Consider the following 21,008-nt stretch of genomic DNA (forward strand, 5'->3'; position numbering starts at 1 on the left):
TAAACCCACAAATCTCCAAGGTATGACTGTATATAACAGTGAAAACCTGAAATTAAATAAACTGTATTATCTACAGGTGCCAAAACAAAGGCAAAAAATAAGCAGCCCTTACTTATATTTTACCTTGAGTGTGGTTCTGAATTTGAAGAATGGTTACTCAGAGGCAAAGTGATTGGCGAAAAAAAGATCAGTCTAACTCTTGATATTGTTTCACCTAGACTTAATAGGTCTCCAGGGTCAGCAATAAGGGAGATTTTGGGTTCATCACAGGATCTCTAAAGTAAGTGGCTTAATGACAATATTGTGAGTTTTATTACTATCATGCTTATACTCTGAAATACTTCATTCTAACAGGACATGACATACATATCCAATTGGACAGATGCAGCTTGCTGAGTAACTTCCAAAACAAGAGAGAGGAAAGAAATAGGAGAGTAAAAAAAAAAAAAAAAAATTCTGGGCATGGTGATTTGTGTCTGTAGTCCCAGCTCCTGGGAGACTGACGTGGGAGGATCACTTGAACCCAGGAGGTGGAGGCTGCAGTAAGCTATGATCATACTACTGCACTCCAGCCTGGGTGACAGAGCAAGACCCTGTATCAAAGAAAAAAAAAAAAAATTTTGAACTGTGAGTTCTCTGCCCAGAGGCACACAATAATTCTAAATATCGGGCCAACAATATAGAACCCAGAAGAATGCAAATTGGCTGCTGTTAATTTTGGATGAGGCCAGAAAGTCTGGAATCAGTAACTAGGGTTCCCCTGTTAACTCTAAAGACTGGACAGACTCAAGTGAAACAAGGTACTGGAATCCATCAGAGATGGTGGTGGATATTTCATCGTACACAGATCACTTACCACAGTAACAATGGTGCTCCCTCAGGGAGTTGTAATGAAGTGAGTCAACTACAGGCATTTTATGGCATCCATTAAGGGCAAAACAACTGTGAGGTCATCAGACCTTGTGACAGTTACGACTATTAGAAAGTTTCCACTGGCATTTAGCAACAAAATCATTTGCCTTATTTATGACGTCATTTAACAAACAGAGAATGAGACTCAGGAAAGGCTAAGGGAAGGGCCCCAGACACATAGCTCAACAGTAACAGCTGTAAGGCCCACATTCCAGCAGCTGGGCTCCAGAGTCTAAGCCCTCAACACCTAGGCTCTATGTGAGCAAACAGTACCTCTACAGGCTTTGCAACTCTGAAGCTGTTGGGACCCTGGAATCTTCCCAGTCAGCCATCTAGTCCACTGAAGAAACTAATAATTAAAAAGAAGAAAAAAGGGTATGAGTTTGGTTCTGATTATTATTGTTGTATTAAAAAAACCACCTCAAGCTTAGTGATACAGAATAGCGGTTCTCAGGGTTGGTAAACTGCTGAGGGACCCAAAAGATTTTCAGGGGTTGTGTGAGATTAAAACTATTGTTATAATAGCACAAATACATTCTTGACCTCTTCACCATATCCACATTTATACTGATGACACAATGTAACAGTGGACAAAAGTGCTGGTGCCTCAGCAGAAATTAAGGTGCCATGGCTCATGCCTGTAATCCCAGCACTTTGGAAGGTCAAGGTGGGTGGATTACCTGAGGTAAGGAGTTAGAGACCAGTCCGGTCAACATGGCGAAACCTCGTCTCTACTAAAAATACAAAATTAGCCGGGCGTTGTGGAGTGCGCCTGTAATCTCAGCTACTTGGGAGGCTGAGGCAGAAGAATCGCTTAAACCCGGGAGGCGGAGGTTGGAGTGAGCCGAGATTGTGCCATTGCACTCCAGCCTGTGGCTAAAAAGAGCAAAATTCTGTCTCAAAAAAAAAAAAAAAAAGAAATTAAGGCAGTGGCACTGAACTGCACGGTCACTGAATGCCTCACTGTCCCACAATTGGGATAAATAAAAATGTCCTTGAGGGAACAGAAAAAGTTGGAAAGCTTAGATCTGTCACCTTGGAAGTGTCTCAACACATGTAAACTTTTCTAATAGGATCAATGGTCATGTTCATGAAGGTTTATTTTAGACACTGTACTATAAAAGAAGTCAACATTTGGAAGATCTGGGTAATGAAGTAAATGACTATTTCCTTTCATTTTAGAAATGAGGGTCTCACTATGTTGCCAGGCTGCTTTCAAACTCTTGAGTTCAAGTGATTCTCCCACTTTGGCCTCCCGAAGTGCTGAGATTACAGGCATAAGCCACTGTGCTGGCCCTATTTTCTAAGTCATGTAGTAAGGTATAAAATCATGCATTAATAAAGTAGCCAAAGTGCAAGATATAGGCTGGGCACAGTGGCTCATGCCTGTAATCCCAGCACTTTGGGAGGCCAAGGCGGGTAACTGACTGAGGTCAGGAGTTCGAGAGCAGCCTGGCCAACACGGTGAAACCCTGTCTCTACTAAAAATACAAAAATTCGCCAGGCATGGTAGTGGGTGCCTGTAATCCCAGCTACCTGGGAGGCTGAGGCTGGAGAATCGCTTGAACCCAGGAGGCGGACGTTGCAGTGAGTGGAGATTGCACCATTGCACCCCAGCCTGCGCAGCAAGAGCACAATTCCATCTCAAAAAAAAAAAAAGAAAGAAAGAAAGAAAAGAAAGGAAAAAATAGTGCAAGACAAACGGATTTTAATGTAACAGAAAAGAAACAATTCCTTGACAGGATTTCATATTCCATATTGCAACTAATCCTTCACAAACTACCATTTCTTGAGCTTTGGTGTAATATCAAAGAAAATTCAAAATTACCTGAAAATGCTTCTCTCTTTTCCAACTATATATCTCAGCAAAGCCAAATTTTCTATATATACTTTAATCAAAGCAACTAATGGCAAAAAATGTAGAAACAGGTATGAAAATTCAGCTGTCATCTATTAAACTCCTAAGACATTAAAGAGATTTGCAAAAGCATGCAATATGCCACTCTTTCCACATTATTTTGTTGCTATTGTGGAAAAGTTATTTTTAAAAAGCATGTTATGTATATTACTAAAATATTTTTAAAATTTGCAATTCTTTTTTTTTTTTTTGCGATGGAGTCCTACTCTGTCACCCAGGCTGGAGGCTGGAGCACAGTGGCATGATCGCAGCTCACTTCAACCTCTCCCCCTGGGTTCAACTGATTCTCTTGCCTCAGACTCCCGAGTAGCTGGGATTACAGGCACACACCACCATGCCAGCTAGTTTTTTTGTATTTTTAGTAGAGATGGGGTTTTGCCATGTTGGCCAGGCTGGTCTCGAACTCCTGACTTCAGCTGAGCTGCTGGCCTCAGCCTCCCAAAGTGCTGGGATTACAGGCAAAAGCCACCACGCCAGGCCTTAATTTCTAAAATATTAAATATTCACAGATAGAATGCCCATTGGCAAAAGATTTTTGGGGTGCTCAATTTTTGGAATATAAGAGTCTCAAGATAAAAAGTTGAGAACTGCTGGTACAGAACCATTACCACTCTATTATGTTAACAGATTATGGGGCAGGAATTTGGACAGGATACAGTAGAAATGAATGGCTTGTCTCTGCCTCACAATGTCCAGGGCCTCAGCTGGGAAGTCTTACACAGCTGATGCTGAATCCAAAGGCTGGGGGCTGGAATCACCTTGATTCTATCATCACTCTTGTATCTGATGTTTTCCTTGAAATGGCTAAAAGACAGACAGCAGCTGGTGGCTGTCGATGGCAGCCATCTACATGTAACCCCTCCCTGTTACAGCATAGCTGCTAGTTCCCAAGAGAAAGCACTAAGAGGAGCAAGCATCTCAAGAGGGAATGTTCCAGGATAACCACGAGGGAACTGCAAGGCCCTTTGTGGCCTAGCTGTGGAAATCTCATGGAATCATTTATGTTGTACTCCTTTGGGAAATGCAGTCAAAGGTCAGTGCAGATACAAGGGGGAGGTAAAACTATCAAAGAATTTTAGGGCCATGTTTTAAAACCATCGGAGTAACTTCCCACATACAAGAAACACTTACCACTTCCTAAGGCCACACCAAAGTCTCACGCCCGTCGTAGCAGACTCTGGTTTCATGTCCAGGATCTGGTCAACTAAATAAGGTGCAATCCAGAAGAGGGCCAAGAGCAGTGGCTCACGTCTGTAATCCCAGCACTCTGGGAGGCTGAGGTGGGAGGATCCCTTGAGTCCAAGAGTTCAAGACCAGCCTGGGCAACATAGAGAGACCCCGTCTCTACAAAAAATACAAAAATTAGGTGTGGTGGTATATGCCTCTGGTCCTAGCTACTCAACAGGCTGAGACAGGAGGATCACCTGGGCCCAGGAGGTCAAGGCTGCAGTGAGCTATGATTGTGCCACTGCACTCCAACCTTGGCAAGAACAGCAAAATAAGACTCCCCTCTACTCCCCACAAACACATGCTGGGTGTGGTGGCATGTGCCTGTAGTCTCAGCTACTCAAGAGGCTGAGGCAGGAGGATCACTTGAGCCCAGGAATTCAAGGCTGCAGTGAGCTATGACTGCATCACTGAACTTCAGCCTGGGTGACAGAATGGGACCCCATCTCAAAAAATTTTTTGAAAAGTGGCTGGGTACAGTGGCTCATGCCTGTAATCCCAGCACTTTGGGAGGCCAAGGCAGGAGGACAGCTTGAGCCCAGGAGTTTGAGACCAGCCTGGGCAAAATTGTAAAACCCTGTCTCTACCAAAAACAAACAAATAAATAGCTGGGCATGGTGGCATGTGCCTATAGTCCCGCTACTCAGTAGACTGCGGTAGAGGATCGCTTGAGCCTGGGAGGCAGAGACTGCAGTGAACCAAGATCATTGTGCCATTGCACTCTAGCCTGGGTGACACAGTGAGACTGTCTCAAAAAATAAATAAAAATAAAAATTTAAAAATAACAATAAAAACAAACAAAAATCGTAAAAGAGTCCTTGGGTTTGGTTTCTTGAATATACTCCTGCTCCTCTAGATTTGAACATTTATAAGCTAAAGAGACGTTATCTGTTCCCCACACAACCAATACAGAGTTTGGGACAGGAATGGGATAGTTAAAATAGACATTCCCATTAAAAAGGCCTGGGTGGGAAGAAATCGGATTCCACAGCAGCCCCTGACCCACAGCAATTCTTAAATTCAGGCAGAAACATGTTATCTGTTTCTTATGCACCAGTGCAACTCCACAGGAGTGATTCTTCTGAAGTTCTGTACTCTGAATCATACTTGCTTTCCCATAAAAAGTAAACATTTTCAACTGAGTAGTTTTACAGGCCTATTTCATCTGTTTTCTAACTGCAGTTTGGGGGTTCAAAGGTCTCTTTTCATTTTGTACTACTTCTTTCCATTTTATTTGGACAAAGTTGGCCTTGCTTTTGCCAGTGCAATAAAAACCCTTTTCCCATTTATCTCCATTAATTTTACTGGGTTTGTGTCATTAGACAAAAGCCATGGCTTAAATATCTTAGGCCCTTCTCTATCTTGGACCCCTGTCTGTGAGAATGCAGGGGAACAATGCCCAGAAGGGATGCTGAGATGCTCTTTTGGTTAATGTAGAGGCACCTTATTTAAACTTCTACATATTATATCTATTCATAAGACTGTATCAAACACCAAACTGAAGGTCTCTGAGATCTTAAGAAATGGTTCTATGATAAAAGGTTTTCATAATAAAATCTCTCAGTGAACTACTGTAGTCCCAGCTACTTGGGAGGCTGAGGTGGGAAGATTACTTGAGCTCAAAGTTAGAAGCTGCAGTGAGTTACGATTGCATCAATGGACTCACGCCTGGGCAACAGAGTGAGACCCTGTTTCAAAAAAAAAAAAAAAAAATTAAAATGCATAAATGCTAAAAAAAATAATAATAAAATAAAATCTCTCAGTGAACAAGCAGTGGAAGGGAACGTTGTCAACCTAATAAAGCTGTCTTCAAAGGAATCCACAGCTAACATCATACTTAATGGCAGAAGACTGAATGCTTTCTACCTAAGGTTGGGAATAAGACAAGGATGTGTGTTCTTACCACTCTCACTCAACACTACTGGAGGCCCTAGCCAGTACATTAAGAAAACATAAAGAAATAAAAGGCACAGATATCAGAAAGCAAAACTGCCTTAATACAGAGGACAGATTTGTTTATGTAGGATATTCCAAAAAGTTACAGGAATAACTATACAAAGTTTGCAGGATTCAAGGTCAAATATAAATTATACACAATTGTAAATAATTTTATACACTAGCACTGAAAAAATGAAAATTTAAAACTAGTATTTATAATAGCATCAATAAAATGGTGCAATACAGAAAACCACAGAACACTGTTGAGAGAAATAAGACCTAAATTAACGGGGAGATTGTCTTAGTCCGTTTGGGATGCTAGAACAAAATACCATAGGCTTATAAACAACAGAAATGTATTGCTCACAGTTCTAGAGAATGGGAAGTCCAAGACTGAGGTGTTGGCAATTTGGTGTCTGATGAGGTCCCACTTCTTGGTTTACAGATGGTGACTTCTTGCTGTGTCCTCACAAGGCAGAAGAGATAAGCAAGCTCTCTGGAATATCTTTTATAAAGGTACCAATCTAATTCATTAGTGCTCCACCCTCGTGAACCTAATCGTCTCCCAAAGGCCTGACCTGCCAGTATCATTGGACTGGGGATTAGGATTTCAACATAAAAATTTTGGCAGTATGCAAACATTCAGATCATGGCAGAGATATTGTGTCTATGGTTCAGAACAGCCAATATTAGTAAGATGCCAATTCTCTAATTCATCTTTAGATTAAACTGAATCTCAGTTAAAAAAAAAAAATCCCAGCAGGCTTTTTATGGAAACCAGTAAGTTTACTCTAAAATTTATGTGAAAAAGCCGGGTGCAGTGGCTCACACCTGTAATCCCAGCACTTTGGGAGGTCAAGGTGGACGGATCATGAGGTCAGGAGATCGACACCATCCTGGCTAACATGGTGAAACCCCATCTCCACTGAAAACACACACACACACACAAAATTAGCCAAGCGTAGTGGCACGCGCCTGTAGTCCCAGCTACTCAGGAGGCTGAGCTTGCAATGAGCTGAGATTGCGCCATTGCACTCCAGTCTGGGAGACAGAGCGAGACACTGTCTCAAAAAAAAAAAAAAAAGAAAGAAAAAAGAAACTTATGTGAAAAAACAAAGAACATGGACCATCCCAAATGATTCTGAAAATTAAGGTCAGTGATGGAACTCTCACACCACTTGCTTTCAAGATTTACTAGCAAGCTACCATCATCAAAAAAGTGTAGTATTAGCAGGCCAGATGTGGTGGCTCATGCCTGTAATCCCAGCACTTGGGGAGGCTGAGCTGGGTGGATCACTTGAGGCCAAGAGTTTGAAACCAACCTGACCAACACGGTGAAACCCTGTCTCTGCTACAAACACAAAACTTAGCCAGGTGTGGTGGTGCGCGCCTACAGTCTCACTTGAACCCGGGAGGTGGAAGTTGCAGTGAGCCAAGATTGCACCACTGCACTCCAGCCTGGGCAACACAGCAAGAAGACTCCATCTCAAGAAAACAAACAAAAGGCCGGGCGTGGTGGCTCAAGCCTGTAATCCCAGCACTTTGGGAGGATCACGAGGGATCAGGCGGATCACGGGCGGATCACGAGGTCAGGAGATTGAGACCATCCTGGCTAACACGGTGAAACCCTGTCTCTACTAAAAATTACAAAAAACTAGCCGGGCGAGGTGGCGGGTGCCTGTAGTCCCAGCTACTCGGGAGGCTGAGGCAGGAGAATGGCGTGAACCCGGGAGGCGGAGCTTGCAGTGAGCCGAGATCTGGCCACTGCACTCCAGCCTGGGTGACAGAGCAAGACTCCGTCTCAAAAAAAAAAAGAAAACAAACAAAAAACAAATATGAATCTGGTGACGATATCAAAGATCTATTTTCATTTAAGAATAAAATTGCGGCCAGGTGCAGTGGCTCACGCCTGTAATCCCGACACTTTGGGAGACCAAGATGGGAAGATCTCTTGAGGTCAGGAGTTCAAGACTGGTCAACATAGCAAGACCCTCATCTCTATTTTTTTAATTTAAAAAAATAAAAAAAGAATAAAATTATGTAGGTTAGTATAATGTTAATATAAAAAATATTCCAGAACAGGTTTAACAAGGTTGCAGCATACGAGATGAATATATGTACAAAAACTGTATTCCAGGTAGTAGTGAACTAGCAGAGAAATTGAAATCTTTAAAATACCATCTGCAATAGTGTCAGAGAAAAAATGCCTAGGAAGACCCAAACACCAAAAAACACAAACATTGCTGAGAAAAAAATTGTAAATCCTAAATAAGTGGAGAGATATATTATGTTCATGGGTTGAAATGCTCAATATTGTGAAGACATCAATTAATCTACAGATTCAACACAATGATAATCAAAATCTTAGTGAGTTACTTTGGGGGTGTGGGGTGGTGGTGGTAGAAATTGACAACCTGATTCTAAATTGTATATGGAAATACCGAAGTCCTAGAAAGGAAGTAAGTCAACAAAGTACAGCTACATCAAGACCAAATGTGGCTCATCGCCTGTAACTGTACAGGTTGAATGGAATGTGAGAACTATTTTTATATTTTAAAAGGTCTGTAACAGAAAAAAGAACATGCAACAGAAACTATATACAGCATGTAAAGCTTAAAATCTCTACAATCTGGTCTTTTACAAAAAATGTTGCCAACCTCTGACCTAAAATAGGACAACTCTGAAAAAGAAAAAGCTGGAGGACTAACTCTATCGGACTGCAAAAGTTATCAAGTTGTTAAGGGAGGGTAGTCTTGGAATAAAAGATAAGTAGCTCTATGGAACAGAACAGTTGAGAAGCAGACATATGTATAAAGACAACTGATTTTCAAGAAAGAAGCAAAGGCAATTAAGTGAAGAAAGGATAGTCCTTTCAACAAATGATGCTGGAACAATTAGATACAAAGAAAAAAAAAAAAGCTACAACTTTGATCCAATCTTTGTGCCATGTAAAGATTTTAACTCAAAATGCATCATGTACTGGTACCACAAGTACAACATATATTAAATATATTGTAATACAGATACTCCTCAACTTATGACAGGGCTATGTCCTGATAAACCCATTTTAAGTTGAAACTATCGTAAGTTGACAATTTGTAACCTCATTGTAAATTGAGAAATATATTGAATGCATAATGTGTTTCCACCATTGTAAATTAAAAACAATACTAAGTCAAACTCTTATAAATTGGAAACTGTATTTATGTTACCTGTTAAAATGAAATGTTTTATTATATAAACGTACATTAAATGTAAAGTATTAATATATCAAATACACTAATGGGTTTAATATTAAATAATTACAAATTTTAAACTCCCAAAATTCAATAAAAATTGCAAAACCACGATCGTGCCACTACACTTCAGCCTGGGAGACAGAGCAAAACCCTGTCTCTATTAAAATAAAAAAAAAAAAAATTCAAAGCCAATATAAACAGGCAAAAGATTTGAACAGACTTCCCCAAAGGCTTAAAGAGGGCCAGTAAGCATGTAAAACCATGTAAAACATCATTAGTCACTGGGGAAATACAAATTAAAACCATGATACTACTGCACACCTATTAAAATGGTCAAAATAAAAAAGACTGACCATACCAATGATTGGCAAGGATGCAGAGGAATCGCAGCTCTTATACACTGCTCATGGAAATGTCAAATAGCACAACCACTTGAGAAAGGTTTAGCAGTCTCTTAAAAAATTAAACATACACTAACATATGATCTGATCATTACACTCTTAATTATTTAAAGAAATAGAAGCATATGTTAAAAGAATAATCTGCATATGGGTGTTCAAGGCAGTTTTAATTGAAATAGCCAAAAGGTAGAAATAACACATGGATAAATAGCTTGTGGCATGCCTTACAATGGAATACTATTCAGCAGTGAAATGGACTCTACCACATAAATGGATCTAGAAATTATCCTGAAAGATGCCAGACTATATGATTCCATTTATATGAAAACTGTACATAATATAAAGTCATCTAAGAGAAAGCAAATCAGTGGATCAGGAGAATGACAGACAGGGAAGGGTGAGGAGAAAAAATTATAAAAGGGCATGAGGAAACCATCTGGTCTGATAGGTATGCTCATTATCTTGGTGTGTATGTACACATACGTGTATGTGTCCAAACTTAAAGTGTATGCTAAAAACATGTGCAGTTTATTACATGGCAATTATACCTCAATAAACGTATTGAAAGAACCTGCCTCAATAATTCAAACCAAAGACTCTCGGCAACAGTGAAAAAAGATCATTAAATGTACACTTCACCAAAGACTCATAAGCATATGAAAGCTATGTTCAACATCATTAGTCTTTAAACACACACAGAAAGGCAAACTTAAATACTTTATTTGGTTTTCTTTGCTGGCGCCAATTTTCTTTTCTTTTTTTTTAGACACAGTCTCATCGTGTAGACCAGGCTAGAGTGTAGTGGCATGATGTGGGCTCACTGCAACTTCTGCCTCCCTGACCTCAACCAATCCTCTCCTCCCAGACTCCTAAATAGCTGCGACTACAGGTACAAACCACTACACCCAGTTAATCTTATTTGTTCTTTGTCAAGATGAGGTTTCACTATATTGCCCAGGCTGGTCCTGAACTCCTGGGCTCAAGTGATCCTTCTGCCTTGGCCTCCCAAATTGCTGGAATTAAGGTGTGAGCCACCATGCCTGGCCAGGACCAATTTTCTCGTATGCAGTAAGTAAAAACTTATACCCCCTAAATGTTCCTCAATTCCTTATTCTTATAACTAAGTTTTTCATTAAAAAACCCTTTGAGGATATTTTCATTTTTTTTTTTCCTTTCTTTTTTTGAGACAGAGTCTCACCACATCGCCCAGGCTGGAGTGCAGTGGCGTGATCTCAGCTCACTGCAACTTCTGCCTCCCAGGTTCAAGCAATTCTCCTGCCTCAACCTCTCAAGTAGGTGGGATTACAGGCACGTACCACCATGCCTGTCTAATTTTTGTATTTTTAATAGAGATGGGGAGTCACCATCTTGGCCAGGCTGGTCTCGAACTCCTGACCTCAAATGATCCACTCGCTTTGGCCTTTCAAAATGCTGGGATTTTAGGCATGAGCCACTGCGCCCAGCCTAAAATTGTTTTAAAGACTAGTGAAGTGTAGTACTGACAAATGGGGGAAAGAGTGGAACTCCTAAATAATTAAAACTTCCATCTGTAACCGTGAACAATCGAGATAACTCAGGATCTTCAGATCAGCTAGATATTTTTATTAATAATATATACCTCTTTAAAACATGTATATTTACCAAAAGCATTCTGATATGGTATTCCTCTAGTATGACTTTTTGCATCTAAATTAATACAGCTTTTTTGACCTTCCATACAGTTTAGTTCCTCTTCAGTGTGGATGTTTCCTAATGACCAAGTTCAAGGGCTTTCCAACATCTCTTTCACTCATGGGACTTCCCAATGTGTGATCTGACATGTTCCCAAAGTGGAAGCTAAAAACAAAGAAGAATCTCCACACATCTTACATTCAAGATTTTTCACACTTGTGAGATCACAGTTAATATTAAGGCATAAGGCAGAGCAAAAGGTTTCAACACATTCCTTACATCCAGAGGATGTGCATTTACATCCAATGTGCTCACAAGCTCAATAAGGCCTGAGGAAAATAATGAAAGCTTTTCCACCTTCCTCACATTCACAGCATTTCTCTCCAGCATGAGTTCAAACAGACTCAGTAAGATGTAAGCATCAACTGATGGTTTTCTACATTCAGTTTGTTTCCTAGGATGCACAGACACATGAATAGTAAGTACGGCCTGTGGAAGGAGCCAAGACTTTCCCGCATTCCTTACATTCATATGTCTTCTCTTCTATTGGAATTGCTGAGATCTGAGACACCAAGGAAGGCTTCCCACATTCCTTATGACTGTGTACACTGCCACTATGAGTACATGTTCAGTAAGTGTGAGGAAGTAGTGGCTTTACCACATTCTTTCCAAATATCAGCCCCAATTCACACACATTCAGTAAGGCATGAGGAATTACTAAAGGTCTGCCCACATTCCTTATATGGTTTTTTCACACCGTGACTTCTTAGATGTCGAATAAGATACGTGGACCGAGTAAAGGCTTTCCCACATTCCTGACATTCAAAGGGCCGTTCGCCAGTGTGAGTTCTCATGTGTACTGTAAGGCCTGATGAGATAGCGAAGGCTCGCCCACACTTTTGACATTTATATGGCTTCTCCCCTGTGTGTGTTCTTTTATGTTGACTAAGGTGCGAGGAGTATCTAAAGGCTTTCCCACATTCCTCACATTCAAAAGGCCTTTCCGCACTGTGACTTCTTAAATGTCGAATAAGAAATGAAGATCGAATAAAGGCTTTCCCACAATGTTGACAGTCATAGGGTTTTACACCAGGGTGAGTCTGCATGTGACTTTTAAAGCAAGAGGAATTAATAAAGGCTTTTCCACATTCCTTACATTGATAAGGCTTCTCACCAGTGTGAGTTCTCATATGTACAGTAAGATGTGAAGAGTTAGCGAAAGCTTTCCCACATTCCTTACATTCATAAGGCTTTTCTCCAGTGTGAGTTCGCCTGTGTTTTATAAGACCTGAAGAATCAGTGAAGGCCTTCCCACATTTGTTGCACTCATATGGTTTTTCTCCAGTGTGAACCCTTATGTGAATGTTGAGTTTTGAGAAACAAGTAAACTCTTTGCCACATTCATTACAAACATAGTGTTTCCCTCTAGTTCTAAGTCTCATATGTTTAGCAAGTTCTGGGGAATAAGCAAAGGCTTTGCCAAATTTCTTATGTTCTATAGGTAACACTCTACTATGAGTTCTTAAATGTTGAGTAAGATATGAAGACTGAGTGAAGGCTTTCCCACATGCTTTACATTCATAGAATTTTTCTCCATCTTGAGTTTGCGTATGTACAAAAAGGCCTGTAGAATCAGAAAAGGTTTTGACATACTCCTCATGAGTATATGGTCTCTCTCCACCATAAATTCTTACACATTTTCTGAGGTGTGAGGAGGAAGGTAAGCCTTTTTCACAGTCACTGCATTTGTATGGTTTCTCTTGAGTGTGAGTTTTCTTGCAAACAAGATGTAGATTTTGGCTAGTTTTCTTGCAAACAAGACGTAGATGTTGGCTGAAGGCTGTTTCACATTGATTACAGTTAGGAAGTTCCTCTCCAATATCAGTTTTGTTGTGTAAAGTAGAGGGTTTTGTGAAGGCTTTTTCACACTGATTACGCTCACAGGTTTTCTTTCTAAAGTAGGTTCTCCTGTGAGTCTTAAGGCATGAGTGTTCACACAAGGCTTTTTCACATTGGTTAAAGTCAAACAGTTCCTCTCCAAAATGGTTTCTCTCCTGTTGGTGAAAATTAATGATGATTCATACAAGTTTTCCAAAATTATTTCATTCAGATTCTCCCTTTTACTCTGAATTCTGTTATGCATGGAAAATTAGTTAGTATAATTGAAATTGTTTGTTCCTGCCATTTTCATTGCAATGCATGGTTCAGATCTGAGTGCTTTCAAGTGAAACAAAGTGACTGCAGGAAGTTCTGTTATATTCTTTACTTTCACAGGGCTTCTAAATAGAGCTTAGCTGATAGTGGCCCAAGAGTGAATTATTTATCAAAAACATCTGAGATCCCTATATGGGAATGTTTAGTTGAAGGAAATATGTAAGCAAATATATTTTGAGGGATGTTTAGAGTGTTTGTCAAACTCATGATCCACAGTGTCTCCAAGAGACAGATTATTTTTGGGTGAAAAACACTAGTCTCAAATGTCTCAAGGTTACTGTGCAGCTTTTCCATTTTACGGAATTTCCAATCTTCCTCTAACATGGAAGGCAATAAATTATACCTTCTGAATCTTACCATTTCCACCACACTGGATGTTTTCCTCTGCAAAAAATTCTGCTGAGGTGCTGACCATTTGGTATTAATATGACTCTCCCAATCTGAAATAAGACGAAAAAAAAAATTTTAAGTTCTTACAGAAATAATGATTTTAAAAAGGGTATTAAAAATGCACGACTAGCGTGTATTGTAGTTTCAAACACTGGCTTGAAATACAGTTTTTGTTTGTTTGTTTGTTTGTTTAAAGAAAGGGAAACAGAAATTGAGAAACTTGGATATAATAAGAGTCTAGCAACAGTAAGGTACTGAGGTCAAGTTGGTAGGTGATTCACTAAGAAATGGTTCTCTAGGCTGGGCGTGGTGGCTCACGCCTGTAATCCCAGCACTTTGGGAGGCCAAGAAAGGCGGATCACGAGGTCAGAAGATTGAGACCATCCTGGCCAACATGGTGAAACCACGTCTCTACTAAAATACAAAAAAAAAAAAAATTAGCCAGGCAAGGTGGCACGCACCTGTAGTCCCAGCTACTCAGGAGGCTGAGTCAGGGGAATCGCTTGAACCTCGGAGGCAGAGGTTGCAGTGAACTGACAGAGTGAGACTCCGTCTCTAAAAAACAACAACAACAAAAAGAAATGGTTCTGTAAACCTTGAGACTTTATAGTGAACAAAAAAGAGGTACAGCCAGGGAAACAAAGTTGAAAGGAAATGGATACACAGCTAAATGCAAATCATAAATTTAAAGAAGAAATGAGACACATCTTAATGTCAGGGCAAAAGAAAGTTTCCAAGACGGATGGAGAGTGAAAGAGAAAGAGAAGTTAAGGTACCCAAGGAACCACAGAAACCAACTGGCCTTGATATTCTCCCCAAAAAACTACACTTTCAAAACCTTCCTACTTAACATTTATAAACAGACTGCACCTCTGATCAGGGCTGTTTCTCACAAATAATCACATCTGTCTTTTCTCTCATCTTGGAGAATTTTCTGCACTGTCTTTAACTCTTCTTGTTTCACCTGAAAAGTCAAACCATGTCTGCATAGCTAGTACCCTGCTCTCGGAGAAAGATGAATGATGTTTGAATGTGCAAGGGATGGCCAGGCGCAGTGGCTCAAGCCTGTAATCCCAGCACTTTGGAAGGCCGAGGCGGGCGGATCACGAGGTCAGGAGATCAAGACCATCCTGGGTAACATGGTGAAACCCTGTCTCTACTAAAAATACCAAAAAAACCCACAAAAAAATTAGCTGAGCGTGGTGGCGGGCACCTTAGTCCCAGCTATTCCGGAGGCAGGAGAATGGCGTGAACCTGGGAGGCGGAGCTTGCGGTGAGCTGAGATGCCACTGCACTCCAGCCTGGGCGACAGAGCGAGACTCTGTCTCAAAAAAAAAAAAAAAAAGAAAAGAAAGAACGTGCAAGGGATAACAAATGCTTCCATGAATTAAGGGCTAAGATTTTGCTGTTTGGGCATTCTGAACCCTCTCAGATATAACTTAAACAGCACAATGTTCATGACAAAAACTTATAAGTGAACCTAAACTGCAAATACTCTTTTCTCATTCACTGTGCACCAAAAGGACTAGCAATTCTTCCCATGCAACCCAGGCTCAAGCTCCTATACATATTCAAGAAGCTCTAAGTCTTTTATCCATGGAGAAAACAAAGCCAGAACAATTAAGAGATGTTCAATTTCATCAGAAAAACCACTAGGCAGTAAGGTCTATGAGATGGAAACAATGTTTCGCCTGTTTACCAATGCAGCCCACTAACAAGCAGAGAGCCTAGAATATAGTTACTTAAGACATATTTGTTTCAGAAAAAAACTAAATGAAAAGAATGGTACCAGCCTTACCTACTGCAACTAGATTCTTGTAGTTCTCCAGCATCACATCTCTGTATAAGTTTCTCTGAGTTTGATCCAGCAAAGTCCACTCCTCCTGGGTGAAGTCCACAGCCACATCCTCAAAGGTCACTGAGTCCTAAACCATCACACACATGCTGGCATCAAGCAAGTACCTTCTCCACTATGTTGACTGGCCAATGAGGGACCTTGTCTTGGCAGGCCTTGACAAGACTCTTTGGTCCCTGTCACTTGACGGTCCTCACTTTCTTCTCCTGTCTGTACATATCCACTGGTGATCTCATCTAGTCACATGGCTTGAAGAGCACCTCTTTCACCTAACTGAATATATCTCAGCACAACTAGATTGTGACTTCTTATCGCTTCGCTATCGACAGGTTTTAGTACAATCCTGAGTACATCACAGACACTCAAATAAATGCTCTAGTGACAGCACAAATTCTGAGAAGCACAAGTGCATTCTCTCCCTATCACAGCAAAATGAAAGCATATAATCAGCATGGATGAGAGTCAGACTGAATTAGTAAACACTGGGATAGTAGGATCATTTCCCTGTGAAATCTGTTAACCACGTGAGAGGCCTGTGGTCCGAAGAAGTTTGATGAGAGATGTGGTCCCTAAGCAGACCCTCTTTGCTTGTAGGAGCTCTGTTCCACTAGGAGAAAACACATCTACATGGTAATAAGAAGCATATGCTTCTACAGAAAAAGCAATTTCCTACTTACCTGAGAGTAACTTGTCAACCACCCAGCCACCATCGTTTTCTCTTCAAATTTTGCCTCATGAAGACAGAAGTAGTCTTGAGAAAGATGATCTTGAGAAGAAGAAATAAAACTTGAGAATCCACGCTGCTGATAGCTTCCATATTCACAAGCCAAGAAGCCACCTCATACTAACACTAAGCGGACACACATACATTATTACAATAAAATGCCTGAACAGCGTGTCTCACCTGAAGCCAGAAAATATGCTTCAGGCTTTGATGACCAGGAGAGAGAGTTTAACAATTCCATTTTATAAGGAATAAAAAGTCCGGAGAAGTTAACATTTTCCTTCTTATTTGCCAAAAATGAAACTCATCATGTGATTAAGCTGGACCTCTTCTACAAAAGCCTGCATACTTACCCCTCCTCCCCAAATCCCAGGATTTAAACCACAGAATATTCTTATCTACTTTAGCACCTTCTAGGTATCTCAAAAGCCTGTGTACTTACCCCTCCTTCCCAAATCCCAGGATTTAGACCACAGAATATTCATATCTACTTTAGCCCCTTCTAGATATCTCAAAAGCAGGGCCACTTAGACCCTAAACCCTAATCACAAGACAAGCTGTTCACAGCCTGGTTAAAAAGCAGGGTCTTGAAGGACCATTAACATGGACTTACCACAAAGGGAAAGATCAATGGCCAGCATCCTGTGAGTCTAACAGTGAAATGTACCTGAATATCTTGTTTCCAAAGTCTCTTCGAGACATTGTCTGAACTTACGGATAGGTCAATCTCAATTCCTCTTGATTAAGTAGTAATGGGAGTCTTGTCTCATACCGTCAATCTTTAAGCAACAGGCATTACTCATCTGTCATCAAGCGCCATTCATTAGCCATCTCTCTGCAGAAGATGAAGTTGTTCATGTGAATGCCACTACAGTATTATGCCACGTGGACATAAATAATAACAAATGCCATTTACCTGGTGGTACCCATGTGCCAGAAACAGTGGTAGGATAAGTTCATATAATTATCAAAGCAGTTTTTGTTACTATCATATTAGTTGAGGAAACCTAATAAGCTCAGACACTAATTGACCCAACATCACCAATCAGGAAGTATGAGCCAGGATAAGAATGCAGGTTACACTGACTAACAAACCTAAACTCCTGAGGTTCTTCTTATTCTCCAACGTGACCACGAGATCGTCATGAAATGATGTGCGGAAAGGTTAACTCAACAGGCCTGGGATGCCCAAACCCTGCACTCTCCTGAGAAAGATCTGTTTTCAGGACCGACACTTGGCTCAGTTTGTGAGAGATGACCTGTTAGCCTGTGGAATATCTTGCCTGATAAGTGTATATTTTTGTATGGCTGAGCTACTGAGCCAAACTACATTAGCGTGACCAGATTGTGTATGCTAACCATATGATTTATGCTGAAGGCTTGTTTTTGTATGCCTGAGGCTTCTGGCAATAACGCAGGAGTTTGAACTGTTGACGGGCTGGGCATAAGTGTATGAAGTAAGTCATTCAGGTGCTGTATGCCTACGGGACTAAGCCTTGGTAAAAATCCTGGACACCAAAGCTCAGGTGAGCTTCCCTAGTCAGCAACTTAAGCACTGTCCATGTGACTACACGGGAGAGAAGATTGGTTTTTTCCAGACTTCATTCCATTCATCTTTTCCCTTTGCAGATTCTAATCTGTACCCTTTTATTGTAATAAACCATAACTGTAGGTTTAATAGCTTCTGAGTCCTGTGAGTACTTCTATCACTGAGCATGAGGGTGGTGGTCTTGAGGACTCCCACACAAACGGTTTATTGAATTTAGACATCTTTAGCTCCTCCAGCTGGCAAAGTCATGTAGGCCAGGTGGCTTCCCCTCAAGTCCTTATCTCTGGCTTATGCTTTCATTCACTCTGCAAATATTTATGAAGGACCTTATCTTCGTGAGGTAATATACTAGACACTTAGGATAGTCAACTATACAAAAAAAAGGCCTAGACCTTAGGTATCTCACATTCTAAAGTGCTAAGCAGATAATAAACACATAAACAAGTTTTTCTGTTTTTTTTTGAGATGGAGTTTCGCTCTTGTTGCCCAGGCTGGAGTTCAGTGGGGCAATCTTAGCTCACTGCAACCTCCGCCCTGCCGGGTTCAAGCGATTCTCCTGCCTCAGCCTCCCAAGTAGCTGGGATTACAGGCATGTGCCACCACGCCCAGCTAATTTTCTATTTTTAGTAGAGACAGGGTTTCCCCATGTTAGTCAGGCTGGTCTCGAACTCCTGACCTCAGGTGATCTGCCCGCCTTGGCCTCCCCAAGTGCTGGGATTATAAGCGTGAGCCACCGTGCCCAGCCATAAATATGTATTATGTCAATTGGTGACAAGTGCTATGGAAAAAAGTAGACAAATGGATAAGTAATATCATCCTCCACCTCTCCTACCACACGCACATATAAATGTGTATTTACAGACTCAGAACTGGTTCTGGGCAAGAAAATAGAAGAAAATAACCATAAGACACTTGAAAACTGACATCTGGCTTGCCTAAAAAAGTGACACTCAACTTTTTATCCAAAGCAATAGAGTAATACTAATGGTTCACAAAAGAAACTCAGAATACTGCTAAGGCTAATGGCTAGCTGTAGCCAATTAAGTAATTTCTTTACTTTGCTTCCATATTCAGTCTATAAAACCCAGTTGGCCATGGGCATGCTGCTACAGCAGAGCCCCTGAACCTCTTCTGGTTTTGAGTATTGCCTGATTCACGAATCCTTTAATGCTTAACTATTACATTTATCTAAAGTTTTTCTTTTAATATTCATAGGTCCTAGCAGAGGGTATAAAATGTATGGGGTGTGGCTCATGCCTGTAATCCCAGCACTCTGGGAGGCCAAAGTAGGCAGATCACTTGAGCTCACAAGTTTGAGACCAGCCTGGGCAACATGGTAAAACCCCGTCTCTACAAAAACCACAAAAATTAGCCAGGTGTGGTGGTGCATGTCTGTAGTACCAGCTACCTGGGAGGTGGGAAGGTGGCTTGAGCCTGGAAGGCAAAGGTTGCAGTGAGCCGAGATCATGCCACTGCATACCAGTCTGGGCGATAGAGCCAGACCTTGTCTCAACAAAAAAGAAGAAGAAGAAATAAGAAAATGTATGGGGTGGATGAAATGCTGAATCACACATTATGCAAAAGTTTGTCTATTTTATACTTTTCTGGGGGTATGGGAGAGACGGAGCTTCACTCTGTCCCCAAGGCTGGAGTGTAATAGTAGGATCAAGCTCACAGCAGCCTTCAATTCCTGGGCTCAAGCAATCTTCCTGCCTCAGCTTTCTGAGTAGCTAGGACTTCAGGCACAAGCCCCCACCACACCTGGCCAATTAAAAAAAAATTTTTTTGGTAGAGAGTGGTGGTAGGGCTGGAATGGAGAAGAGGCTTCCTCACAATGTTGGGAAGACTGATCTTGAACTCCTGGGCTCAAGCGATCCTCCCGCCTTGACCTCCCAACGTGCTGGATTACAGGTGCTAGCCACATGACCAACCAATTTTTTGTTTGTTTTTGAGACAGAGTCTTGTTCTGTCGCCCAGGCTGGAGTGCAGTGGTGCCATCTCAGCTCACTGCAAGCTCCGCCTCCCAGGTTCACACCATTTTCCTGCCTCAGCCTCCTGAGTAGCTGGAACTACAGGCGCCCGCCACCACACCTGGCTAATTTGTTTTGTATTTTTAGTAGAGACGGGGTTTCACTGTGTTAGCCAGGATGGTCTTGATCTCCTGACCTCGTGATCTGCCTGCCTCGGCCTCCCAAAGTGCTGGAATTACAGGTGTGAGCCACCACGACCGGCCATGACCAGCCAATTTTATACTTCTAAAAAACCTATCACTTGAGTTTACTGATCAGTTTTACTTTTTTTCACATTAAATGTTACTTTTAGCGTTATGATGTTTTCTTTATATTCATTTTGCTAATCTGTTTCAAACACTTGGAAATGACACCTGAATTTTTTAAACACTTAATTGAAATATATATTCACAAAAGTGTAGAATTACAAAGGTATAATGCATCATTAATTTCTACACCTTGATGCACACGACACATCTAAATCATTGCCCCTCTTCTCAAATGGTAGCACTATTCTCACTTCTAACAGTATAGATTAATTTTGTCTGTTTTTAAACTTTATAATGAAATCATCTATTCGTTTATGTCTAGCTTTTTTGATTCAACATTATGTTTATGAGAGTCATCCATACTGTTGCACATAGCTGTAGTTCTTCTCCTTTTACCTAAAAGCACTCCATAAAACAGGTTGAGTATCTCTAATCTGAAAATCTGAAATCCAAAATGCTCCAAAAAAACCTTTTTGAGCATAGACATGACACTCAAAGGAAATGCTCACTGGAACATTTTAAATTTCTGAAGTATAATGCAAATATTGCAAAATCTGAAGAAATCTGAAATCCAAATCACTTCTGGTCCCAAATATTTCTGATACTTAACCATTATAGCTTGGTTTATTCATGTATTCTTGTAGACAGACATTAGAGCTATTTAATTCTGAGCTACTTCAAATGATGATGTT

General features: G+C 40.8%; 1 protein-coding gene across 4 annotated transcripts in view; it reads right to left on the minus strand.

Moving 5' to 3' along the window:
• ZNF559 (zinc finger protein 559) overlaps positions 1-17,211 on the minus strand; it is a 36,581-nt gene extending 19,370 nt beyond the window's left edge. For 2 of the 4 annotated variants that reach the window (XR_012093252.1, XM_037992399.2), the window contains exons 1-4: positions 17,103-17,211; positions 16,443-16,531; positions 15,709-15,835; positions 13,878-13,960 (exon numbers count right to left, since the gene is read on the minus strand). Coding sequence is in view for 3 of the 4 variants with exons in the window: in XM_037992399.2 (XP_037848327.1) it covers positions 13,878-13,960; positions 15,709-15,835; positions 16,443-16,531; positions 17,103-17,130 (327 nt within the window). In the remaining variant the exon portion in view is untranslated. Of the gene's footprint in view, positions 1-4,075; positions 4,175-11,216; positions 13,361-13,877; positions 13,961-15,708; positions 15,836-16,442; positions 16,532-17,102 lie in introns of those variants that run through there. The other 2 variants (XM_037992400.2, XM_007995164.3) reach the window with 2 other exon arrangements.
• Between the last annotated feature and the right edge of the window lie 3,797 nt (positions 17,212-21,008).

Source organism: Chlorocebus sabaeus, chromosome 6, assembly GCF_047675955.1.
Source record: "Chlorocebus sabaeus isolate Y175 chromosome 6, mChlSab1.0.hap1, whole genome shotgun sequence".
NCBI lineage: Eukaryota > Metazoa > Chordata > Mammalia > Primates > Cercopithecidae > Chlorocebus > Chlorocebus sabaeus.